Source organism: Botryllus schlosseri, chromosome 2, assembly GCF_051294905.1.
Source record: "Botryllus schlosseri isolate E-star chromosome 2, Bs_hap1, whole genome shotgun sequence".
Lineage (NCBI taxonomy): Eukaryota > Metazoa > Chordata > Ascidiacea > Stolidobranchia > Styelidae > Botryllus > Botryllus schlosseri.
The window spans coordinates 14,708,611-14,721,121 of NC_137237.1; the positions used below are offsets into that span (position 1 = coordinate 14,708,611).

Genomic DNA, 12,511 nt, shown 5'->3' on the forward strand with positions numbered 1-12,511 from the left:
AAATTATACGCTCCTCGCAACTGAAAGTTAATTTACTAACGAGAGTTATAGTTTTGGTAATATTTTCCAATGAGGAAGCCTTAAAACCTTGATTGGCGGCATCTCAGCATACGAGACATAGTACAAAGCTAGGAACGTTACTGGAAATAACACATTTCCGAAGTCATGATCATCCCACCACATTGTCAAGAAGTGCAATGAAATCGGGATGGTCGAAAAAATACCACAGTATCTTTAATGTGACGGATAAGAGGCATTATGTTCTTCGTGGTGGCATAAAAGGTACATATTTTAACTTTGACATAGTACATTCGGTTGTGACGTCATAATGAGTGATACTCGACTCGAAGCATTTTACGTGACTCAGAATCGAATCACCCAGGTACTCGATTTTGCCCAGCCCTACTAACGACTTGTGAAAATCTACAACCAACTAACTAGATTCAATTCCGAAGCAACAAATTTTATCAGGTCGGCTTCCACAGAAACGAATATGACGTGAGTGGTGTGAAATTACGAATAATCGAGGCGGAGAACTCTTTTACGCTCAATACACTATTTTTTAATGCTACACAAACTACGTTTGCGTATTTTGATAAAAGTCGAGTCCGAGGCACACAAATGAAAGATATGAACGGCCTCTCTGGACGCAAAATCAGACGCCTCGACCTAGTTATGTTTAATAACTATCGACTATGATATCTCCTACCATGGCCTACTAAAAACATGGCCATGCTCCTACTGACTTTACAATAAAAACAGAGAGGTCCCTAAATTACGAGTGATTGGGCCTTTACAACAGCTAATTTACAATGCTGCTTATCGCGAAACGAGGGAGTTTTAGATATCTCTGCACGAAACGAAGAAACGTGTTATATTTCAACGCAATGTTTATTAAACTTGTTCAGTAGGCCTACTTGTGATCAACTCAGTGAGCTGTCGTAGTCTTATGGTAGAAGGTACGAAAACAGTTGATCGGCTGGCACTGAAAGCTACAGAAGGAAGAGTGACTACGTTTACGGAAAATGTTCGTCTCCGAAACTCTAGATGTCACTGAAGAGTAGTCTGTGGTATGGTACTCTTGCGACTATGAATAAATAGACTAGAAGCGCAACAAAACATCAAACGGAGGTAGCGTTGACTTTAGATATGTAAGCGTAGGTATGATAGTAAGCTGCGAGTACTGTTGGCTTATATGCATTTTGTGTCATCGTTACAGTAACGCGTCGATTGCGACTGAGCAGAGTGCCTACTGGTAGTAACAGCATATATTCCCGGAAGTGGATTGTAGATAGCAGACGGAAGTAGCAGCCGGTCATTTGCCTGTAGGGTACAGATATCTCATTTGAGATTTTAATGAATGGCTATAAGGTGTGATGATCCCTTTTGATCGATTATCCTAAAAGAGTGAGCGAGTTTTTTTTAAATTGACATTCGTCGCAAATTCCATTGCCGCTACCAAAGCTATGGTTCAACTAATTCGTGTTGGAATGCTACCTATGTCTGTAATAGGTTTTAGTTGAACTGCTTGAGCTCAAGAAAAATGAAAATTTATTGTTGATGCTACTTAATTTACCGGAAACCGTCAATGTAAATTCAAAAGTGTATCAGATTCCATCGATGCTGTAAATGCGTAAAACGATGGGGATGAGACACCAGTATGAAATGAAATGACTTTAGAATTCGCTGTTTTTAGGTTTATTAAACATTATTTCACAAGTCATTTCCATTTCTAGGTTTAGTCGGTTAAAGGGCTACCTAGCAGTATGATTGATTGGGTGTGTATGTACGTACAGTAGTAGCCTACACATAGGCTATGTGCTTCGTAATTACGAAGCGACATTAGGTTAAATAGACTGACTTTTACACATTTCCTGATATTCGCGACATCCCTTTATTAATGTCCGATGCTGCCTACTTCATGTTCCACGATCGATATATATTCCACAGCACCCAAATCCGTGTCTTGAGTTTAAAATGAAATGGTTTCTGCGCATTCTATGTATCGATTTTGGCATTCTATGTATCGCGTACGATGAAGATATGTATTTCAGTTATCGAATATAAATATACAATATACATTTAATTAATCTTTAATTTATACCCGGAGCTATCCCTACCTGACAATCTTTGCGAGGGTAGTAGGCAAGGCTCTGTTATCCCATTTACCAACTTTTTCGTTACTGCTTATCAGATATGTACAACTGGGACCGGTAGCATTTAAAACAATGATGTTTAAAACACGGCCCTTGCTTGAAATATTTTTTATCCACGTCACGAATCTTCTATTGTGACGCCACACTGGATTGAGAGTGATAAAAATGTTTACGACCCCTGTCGGACCAAACAGTATATTTACGGTCGGCGGTTATTATCATAACATCCATTCCGTTGCAGTGATATATAACTAAGTCCTATAACTGTTAAACCGATGACGATTTCGAGGCTTCCCACACAATTCCATCTCGTATATATAAGTCGACTAAATGTGGTGGAAATCGTCAGAATTCTCATACTGCACGCTTTTTCGAAAGTATTTACACAATTTTGACATACTTATACGACTTTCGAATAAAAACAACAATTGGCATCTGGTTAAAATACCTCTTGTTTGAAATGCAACCCTAACTGGGACATGGAACTTGCGATTGTGATGTTCCGATATTGCCTACATCGGGTATGATTGTTTCGTGCGCTTGAACACCAATTGCCTATATTAATATAGCGAAAATTCAAGAATTATATACAGGCGCAGTAGCTCGGGATGGTGTGAACGTTCGCCCCTCTTTCGTATTCGGAATTATCTTTGTGTTCACACGAACCAGAACCGTACGGGGGCTCGCGACATTCCAAGAATAGCACAAATTCAGCAATTTATCTTATGCAAGCTGTTGCAAATTCTCACTGGATGCATTTCTATTTCCGTATATGCAGAATTGTAGAGCGGCAGGCAATAAGCATATTCGCAAAACGCACGTGCGAAAACTGCCTGCAACATGGGTGAGCCAACCGTTACGCTAAACGGAAAGTAAGATGATGCAACGTCCAATGCTCTGAAGCATTCTAATTTATGAATTCCGTTAGGGCCCAGGATGGCGACATCGATAAGTCGTACGTTGAAATCGTCCCCGGATCTGGAGAGAAAGATTCTCCTAACCCGGAAAAGAAATCCAAGGAGCCAGTCGAAACCATTCCTTATCACCAATTGGTGGGTGAATTTTTATTGCAAATGGTGCAATTCTAGATGTAATGTGATCCACTCGACGCTCTTTGCAGTATACGTTTGCCAACGGCCTCGACTATTTTCTTATTATAATTGGAACACTGGCGGCTGCCGCCCACGGAACCGGTCTGCCTCTTATGTTTATATTCTTCGGCGACTTAACGAATTCGTTCACCGACTACGGCAAGTACGCCGCTTGCAATTTCAATTACAGTCAGTGTGTGGCGCAAAACCTGTTTAATGGAACTGAACCGTAAGTATATAGTCCTAGTCGGCATGAATGTATTAATTTGTAGAGATACCTTCTTCATCTATTTCAAAATACTGCCCGTAACTGCCGCAATGTTGTAGTAACAGAATCTTGTTAGATGTTATTGACTTTTGCTGTTTATTTGGGTACATCTGGAATTCTAATGAATTCTGAACTAGAGAGTTCTGAGAGTATATAGCGACAGCTAATTCTTGACTTTCAAGGCTGTTGCGGCTACTATACATTAGGGTTAGGCATGGTGTGAACCTCTGAAAGGTTCAGGTTCGTGTGACCGCGAACCTTTTAGAAAGGTTCTGTGTGAACGCGAACGTGAACCTCATGACGTCATATTGCTAATTCCAACCCTTCATTTCAGTAAAGTGATATACCGGTATATTTGTACACGATACCTAGCGACTAGGGATGGTGTGAACCTCTGAAAGGTTCGGGTTCGTGTGAACGCGAACCTTTTTGAAAGGTTCTGTGTGAACACGAACGTGAACCTCGTGACGTCATATTGCTAATTCCAACCCCATCTTTCAATGAAGTGATAGCCTATATTAATGTCCACGATACCTAGCGAAGACTCGGGCCACATAATGTCACATTGCTGAAGTACATATTGGCGTTTTAAACGTCGCTAAATGTATCAACCGCGGTTATGAAGGCATATAATAATCTCATAAAATCAATACATTCCGTCGCTTTGCCAACAATTTCGACGAGGACTTACCAGGGAATATAAGCTTACGCCTTAACGGTCTTTGACAGACCTGACAATGTGTTCGTAGTCTGAGTATTGCTACATTGATATTGAGCAGAGTATAAAACGGGTTTCTATACTCGCTACCGATACCATAAACAATAAGTTATATAGCAGTAGCCAGCACCTTAATCGCACGGATTTGGTTTTAATGATACAGTAAGGATATGAAGTCAAGATTGACCCCGTACGCCCGCTCGATTGTTTACATCAGTAAACGATATCAATGTCATTGATTGGTTGAATAAGCATCATTCGCTGACAACGTATATCGCTCGTGATGTTGTGTGATTGCGGGTCAAGCTCACAGCAGAGAGTCACTAAATATTCACAAACGGAAAGCTGGATATTTCGAGAAATTTTTTGCAACAAAAAAGCAAGTAAAACTTTTAATGTTGTCAAGGTGCATGCTTGTTTAGTGTTGAATTTTTATGCTGCCAGCGCCATGCATAGAGTGACCCGCAGTTGAATTGCATTATATATTTTAACCAAAGATCTTATAGTGAAGTCCAAATTACAATTTCCCAAAAAGGTTCACAGTGCAGAACCTATCAAGGTTCTGTTGTGAACGCGAACCTCTAAATTTCCGAGGTTCACACACAGAACGCGAACGTGAACCTCGCGTTCACACCATCCCTACTAGCGACGACTCGGGCCACGTAATGCCACAATGCTGAAGTAGGCTTACATATTGATGTTTTAAACGTCGCCAAATGTAACATCTGGAGCAATCAAATGATATGATAATCCCGTAAAATTAATATCTTCCTTCGCTTTGCCAACAATTTCGACGAGGACTTTGAAGAGAACATAAACCTACGCCTTGACGGTCTAGGCCAGACCGGACAATGTATTCGGCGTCTGAGTATTGCTACGTTGATATTGAACAAAGTGTAAAACGGGTTTTACCCCATTAGCAAGTTATACAGCAGTAGCCAACACCCCAATCGCACGAATTTGGTTTTTATGATGCAATAAACATATGAAATCGAGATGGACCCCGTACTCTTGTTAGAATTTTTACATCAGACAACTATATCAATTTCATTGATTGGTTGAATAAGCATCATTCGCTGGCTACTTACATGTAGCGTATTTCGCTCTTGATGTTGTGTGATTTCAGATCAAGCTCACAGAATAGAGTCACTAAATTTTCAGAAACAGAAAGCTGGATATTTCGAGCAAACTTTTGTAACAAAGCAAGTAAAATTTTTGAGATTGTCAAGTTGCATGCTCGTTTAGTGTTGATTTTTTATGTTGTCTGTGCCATGCATAGAGTGGCCCTTAGTTGAAATGGAATAAATTACCACCAAAGATGTTATAATGACGTGACAATTGTGATATATGAAAAAGGTTCCCACTGCAGAACCTACCAAGGTTCGTTCGTGAACGTGAACCTCTAAATTTCCGAGGTTCACACATAGAACGCGAACATGAACCTCACGTCCACACCATCCATAATTAGGGTTACCATAGTCCTCCTTTAGGAGGATTTGTCCTTCTTTTTCAGGGAATTGAAAATGTCCTTCGAGGACGCCTAAATGTCCTCATTTTTGGCAAATCGTCCTCATTTACATCTTTTACAGCTAGGGTAATGGACAGGGTCAACTCAAAATCGGCATAAATGACGTGAAATAGGTAATACGGACGTTCGAGTGGGTCATTCGGGAACCGAATGAATGCGATGACCTTTTTTTAGTCAACACCAAGTCCAGTACATATATCGAAATCCTCTGTTTTCAATTTCGGACAACTAACTTTTATGTTTTGGTAAAAGTGTCCTCCTTTGCCGACTCCAAAATATGGTAGCCCTAACTATGCAGGTACGGATTGTATGCAGAATCTATGTTTTGCAAGAGAAGCAATGGTTTATTACCGAACGAATATGAATCGTACTATTAAATCAGGTATATCTAGATGTGTGTTTTGTATGATTGTACGATGTACATTTTACAATCATACATTGTACCTTGTTGCGACGGTTTCTGCAATGCAAATATATACAATGTAGGCTACAACGTATTATTACAGTACATGCACAATGCACATGCCCATGCACATTACACAATTATGCATTGTACATTGTTGCAATGGTTATCGTAATGCAAGGTGCGACATAAAATATTCATTATTCATCATATTCATATGGCAGAATTACAAGTTTTTTAACGCTGTGTAGTATATTTCAAAAAGAATAAAACCTATTTCGGCATCATTCAGAAGGCTTGCGGCATGATTTATAATGGTCATATTATCTGGTGGCGAATTACACAATATTCAAACCGATGCCCGGTGATTAGCGAACTACTGCCGCACGTTTTTCAGGGATTTCAACACAGCAATAGCGAGTGCGTCAGATTTGACGGGGACTAGTGTCCAATACGTGTACTATTTTGTCTACATTGCCTGCGGAGTGTTCGTATGCGCTACTCTACAAGTCAGCACATACAGTTTCCAAGCTGTCAGGTGGGAGTGCCGTATTTGACTTCGGCCATCGTTGAATTGAATAAATTCGGAATTCGCTTTCAGACAGTCGAAACGCATACGGGTAGCCTACGTACGCAGCATATTGCGTCAGGATATCGGATATCATGACGTCACATCAGCAGGAGAGCTCAACGCTAGATTGGCTGAGTGAGATTTGATATTATCCTTATTCTTACCTCCCTACATAAGTTTTAGTGTTTGCGCGATTATTCAATTGGCGACTTCGGTTTCTCCAACTAGATTCGCGAAACTCACATATCTTTCCTAATCGACATCACAGTCTTGTAGTTAAGTACGTGAAGGGTACATGGGTTTGATCAATCGCTTTTCATTCCATTGGGACTTTCATGGGTTTATCGTATGAGGCATATTGCTATTTGCTGCATGCTTTGATTTAAATCACTCGTCGCTAAATCATTTGAATTTTAAATCCAGTGCCTTCTATAGAAATTATTACACGCTAATACATTAGTCTACACACGTATGAAGGCATGTAAGCCATGATGCGTTTTCTAGCGAATTAATCAACTGCACATTGTGACATCACCGAACATCTATACAATGTATATAGTATACATAGATGCGTTTATAGGTCATTATGCGACAAACCTAAGCACACAATTACGCTTGCAACGGTCATAATGAATTAGGTAAATCGTGATATTTGAATTATTTCCAAATATTCTCTCAACGCGACAAGGCTGTAAGGTGTAAGCGTATTATGTAATCTACATGATAAAGAACGTAGCTGGTTGGGTTTCTTTTGTGAGAAAGGGATACGCACAGTGTGCGTCGCACACTCGCCATCAATTGTGCTCAGTCATTCGGGAGACAAACGCGTGTAATCTATTCAACTTTAGGTTTATAGCTATATCTTCTCCCGAAGGCCGACACGCTGCTAGAGCGGAAGTAAGGCTGGAAATGATCTATGTATAATTTGTTATTTAGGTTTAGGTCATTTCAATCAAGTAAGACCGCACGAAAAATCACCTACACTTGCGTAGTAATGACCAATAGGGCAATAATTCCACAAGACCAGATGACTTTTAAAAACAATGAATTTATTCTCCTATCTGTAAATCAAAACGGTATAGTCGGTACCGTTATCGGTGTCGCTTTAAGGGCACGTGTGACCTATTGGTCGATGTCTTTTTCGTGATAACGGCGAGACTACGCACCTGGTCTTTTCACCTGCTGCCATCGTGCCACGCGTGTAACGCGTAAGTTCGTAAAACGTCACGGACATGTCCCGCGCAGCAAATTGCATTGATCTGCTCAAAACGGCAGTGCATAATTATCCTTACTCGCGATTCCTAGACTATGTAAACACTGCTAGTGTACGGCATACGTTGAAGCGAACTGATTTGGCAAACAATACGTCTTTATCGCCAATGCTATCACCGTTTTGTCATTTTGTCATTTTGACAACGTATCGCAATAAAACATATCATTCGGTAATCCACTGGGATTCATATCAAGTACGTTTTCTCAGAACTATTTGCAGAACCATCGACTTCATGTATCAACTCATACACAATCTACACTCGCCAACAAAAGGTTCGCAACCGCACTTCCACGAATATGTATGGGAATTTAAAAATGTTGAGCCATTGTGTACGCTGGTTTTTATCCAGTTCACGCCTGACTCCTCCCGTCACTTGAGACCCACGGCTTGTGGATGCCGTTTGAATGTGATATGAGCATGACGTTTTAATTTTGAATAGTTTCGCGACTGCCATATTTCCCTTCACTTTGAGATTCATCGACTCATTCGGTTATTATATTTTCATAGTTTCAAAACGACACTCAGGAAAAGATAAGCAGACACCTCGAAACGAAAGGCTATTAATCAAACACGCATATAGATGCTAACGCCAATGGAACATATATTTCTATCGCCAAAAGTGACATCAAAACTGTCCGAAAAAAAGAAAGACACAATCACACCAACAGTAGTAGCAGCAGTAATTAGATTCCAAGACGCTGGGAAATTTTCGGATGAATTTACCTTTGGATGCTACTTTTTCTATCGCAAAAGTGAAGCGAATTCGCACGAAATTCATCAAACGCAAATACCTTTCCCTGCGCACACTGAAATATTGTCTTGTTCTCACGGCAAGAAACATTGTGCGGGCCATCAATAAAAATTATGCAGGCCAGCAAAAATACGACAGAAATTCCGAAGGTCAACGATGGCGAACGTATAGAGTGCGTGTGGTATGCGACGACCCGTGCCGGACTGCCGGTGCATAATATCTATCACCCAAGCGTATACGCTTTTGTTGATTCGCCGTCAATAACTGTTTGAATCAATGTAGTTGGCTCAGTTCACGATTCTATTTGTATCGTCACATTGATTCAACATACAGTAAAATCGAATCGCTTTTACGGTCATTCAGTCTGCTTTTATTGTCAAGTCATGTGATCGTTCCCAACACCAGAAGGCATTGTATTGGGCATTGGGTGAAGAGTTCGCCTCTGCGAAAGTTATCTCGTGACTTTGGCTTGGTATCACTATTCGTGTAATCGAATCCGAATCGATTGGCCATTTTGATGATCCGAGCCGAGGATTGAGACGCGATGTTTTCCACTCTCAAAATTATCCGCCCCTTGCTGCTAGGAGACATTTTATCAACGAAAGGCTATGTCGCTATATTTTATTATCACTGTCTAAAAAGCCTTGGCATTGCAATTGCCGTATTATATTATATCATGCCAAACATGTGGCACGAGTGTACGCTCGTTCATGGAGACGATATTTCTGTGAAGTACAGTAATTGTCATGCAGTATTATCACAGATACCTGTATCACAGGGTTGTTAAATTCGAAATTATTCTTGATCGAGTTTAGCTGATATTGTTTACTTATTTGCGATCGAAAAACGCTACATATTTTGACGTCATAGTGCACGCCGTAACGCTCGATTTAGAATCGAATTACCCAGGTACTTGATTTTGCTCAGCCGTGTTATGGTCTGCAAATGTACATCACTTCAGTCTTGTGATAGTTCCGACACCCGAAGGCATTTTAGTTCGTACAATATCTTGGGTTAAGGGTTCACCTCTCCTAAATAGTACGATGTTGTGTTGTGCGATAGTGAACTCGTGACAAGGTCTACAAATGTGCAACGCGGAAATCATGTGATGGTTCCGAACACCCGAAGACGTTATAGTCCTTACACTATCCCTGGTGATATGTGCAGTGTGCACAAGCACATCCATTATCAGTGGCTCTTAATCTTTACTATCCTGGGGAACACTTTTCGCTTATCTGCAAGCCTTCGCGAACCCCAAATTACCGCTGCGTCATTTAAACAAAAATCTACCATAATACACATCTAATGCATTACTATAGATTACTGGTGCACAAAATGAACTGTGCGTCGACAGAGTGTTAAAAGAGTATTTTCGACACAAAATAAAAACATTGAACATTTATTCCTAATCAGTAGGGTGATTTTTTCCCTAAAAACGTGAGATTTTGACATTTTTGACCTTAAAAAACTTAATTTTGACCAAATTTTGACCTCATGTATGCAAAGTAGGTGTTTTCGCACATAATGGAATGATTCTACTACTTATCTCCATTTCTGGTTGGAACTGTCTGTCCTTACGAAGTAGTTTGGCCTGTAAAAACTTTATTTCTCCACATCGATGGTTGGGTTCGGAGCCAAGTCTCTCACGGACACGGTGGACTCTCTTCCATCTTCGTGGCGTATTAACGCGTACTTAGGATTCACATCAAGCAGCTCGACCGGATCGCAAAGCGGTTCAGACTTTGAGGATCGATGGAAACGTCGCAAGAGTACGGAGTCGGCGAAAAGTAACCAATCAGGAATCGAGGGTCCAATCATCGAGCGTCTAGGAAAACCAAAAAATCGTTCATGTGGTGTCACGTTAGTAGCTGTACAAAGCAGCGATCGCACGCTATGTAGCGCATCATTCAACACCATTTCCCACGCAGATTCCGGCAGCCGCTCCGTAGCAAGAATCAATTTGATAGTTCTCCAAATCGTTTGGTTGACGCGTTCACACTGAGAATTACCAGTGGGGTGATACGGAGTAGACCTGCTAGTAGCGACACCACGTTTGGTTAAAAATGTAATCAAATCTCTGGAGATAAAAGAGCTTCCTCTATCGCTATGGATATATTCGGGAACTCCTACGAGCGAAAACAGCGTCTTCAAGTTGCGCATCACGGTTGGAGTTGACATATCACGACATGGAAACACAAAGGGAAATCGACTGTATTCATCCACAACAATCAATAAAAACCTGTTTCTCCCAGCCACGGGGCCTTTGAAGTCCATACTGATGCGTTCCCATGGGCGAGTGGCTCTGACAAGTTTATGATGCTCGTTGTTGTTGAAAAACCTAGGCTTCAATTCGGAGCATTGTCTACAGTTACCACAAACCTTTTTGACGTCTTCCATTGAATAGGGTAGGTTTTTAGATTTAACAAAATGACCCAACCTACGGATGCCCGGATGTCCCAAAATGTTGTGAAGTTCGCGTAAATCAGTGGACAAAGCCGTTAGACTGCAAATCCGAGAGATAGTGTCAGGCGCAATATTTTCTACACCTGGTCTGTGAACAATTTCGTATTCGAAAACACTAAGTTCCAGCTTCCACAGTGTCAATTTAGTATTTTTTATTTTACTGCGATGCTTTTTCTGAAAAATGAACGACAGGGCCTTTTGGTCAGTTATCAATCGGAATTTACGACCATGTAAAAGATACCCCCACTTTCTTATAGCATGCATGATTGCGGCTGCTTCTTTCTCGACAGCAGGATAATTTAGTTCACTTTTAGAAAATGTTCGCGATGCAAATGCCACAGGTCTACCTCGTTGACTGAGAATAGCAGCAATAGCGTTGTTAGACGCATCACATTCAATTTCAAACGGTTCAGATTCGTCAATATAACAAAGGGATGATTTTATCAAGTCTTCCTTCAGAACATTGAATGAGGTCAGGGCAGGTCCACTCAGTGGAAAAACTGAATTGCTAAGCATTGGTTTGATTTTATCAGAAAAGCTTGGAATCCACTTTGAATAATATGCGAACATACCCAAGATCCTTTTCATCTCTTTATCCGATTTAGGGGGTGGCAACTCAATCAACGGTTTCAGATGATCTGGGTCGGGTTTAAAGGATCCGTGCGACACCAGATGGCCCAATAGACGCAATTCACCCACGGTATAGACGGATTTCTCCTCGTTCAACGTTAGTCGACAATCAGATGCGGCTTTGAGAAAAGCTTGAAGTCTCTCGTCATGTTCCGCGGCATCTTTACCGAATATAGTGATGTTGTCCAAGTAAGCCAGAGTCCCCTTCAAACTGTGGTCGTCGATGAACGAATCGATAAAACGTTGGAAAGCAGCCACTCCATTGGTGATGCCGAAAGGCAACCTGCAAAACTGATAAAGGGAGCCGCAAGCTTCAAAGGCGGTAAACGGCTTGTCAGATGAAGATAGCGTAACTTGGTGATAAGCCGACTTCAGATCAATAGTCGAATATACTTTACCTTTCGACACTTCATTTACGATAGTCTCAATTTTTGGCAAGGGGTACGCATCAAGCGGAGTATACCTGTTTATGGTTTGCGAATAATCAATGACAAGTCTTCTCTTGTGCCTGGAATCCTTCGTAACTAATACTTGAGCACGCCAAGGAGAGCGAGAAGGCTCAATTATTCCTTCTTCGAGTAAGCGATCAACTTCGTCTTTGATGAACGATTGATCTTCGCGACTATAATTTCTTGACGGAGTGGCGATAGGCTTGCAAT

The 12,511-nt window shown here is 40.9% G+C and overlaps 2 protein-coding genes across 2 annotated transcripts in view; one reads left to right on the plus strand and one right to left on the minus strand.

Annotated features, from left to right (window-relative positions):
• Window positions 1-12,511, minus strand: part of LOC145433757 (prefoldin subunit 6-like) — a 134,908-nt gene that overhangs the window by 38,680 nt on the left and 83,717 nt on the right. The gene's annotated exons all lie outside the window — the stretch shown is intronic.
• The window catches only part of LOC145433759 (ATP-dependent translocase ABCB1-like), a 41,271-nt gene continuing 29,924 nt past the window's right edge, over window positions 1,165-12,511 (plus strand). The window contains exons 1-5 of the mRNA XM_080310959.1: window positions 1,165-3,028; window positions 3,085-3,208; window positions 3,277-3,476; window positions 6,562-6,702; window positions 6,766-6,870. Coding sequence (XP_080167085.1) covers window positions 2,997-3,028; window positions 3,085-3,208; window positions 3,277-3,476; window positions 6,562-6,702; window positions 6,766-6,870 — 602 coding nt within the window. The 5' untranslated portion in view covers window positions 1,165-2,996. The remainder of the gene's footprint in view (window positions 3,029-3,084; window positions 3,209-3,276; window positions 3,477-6,561; window positions 6,703-6,765; window positions 6,871-12,511) is intronic.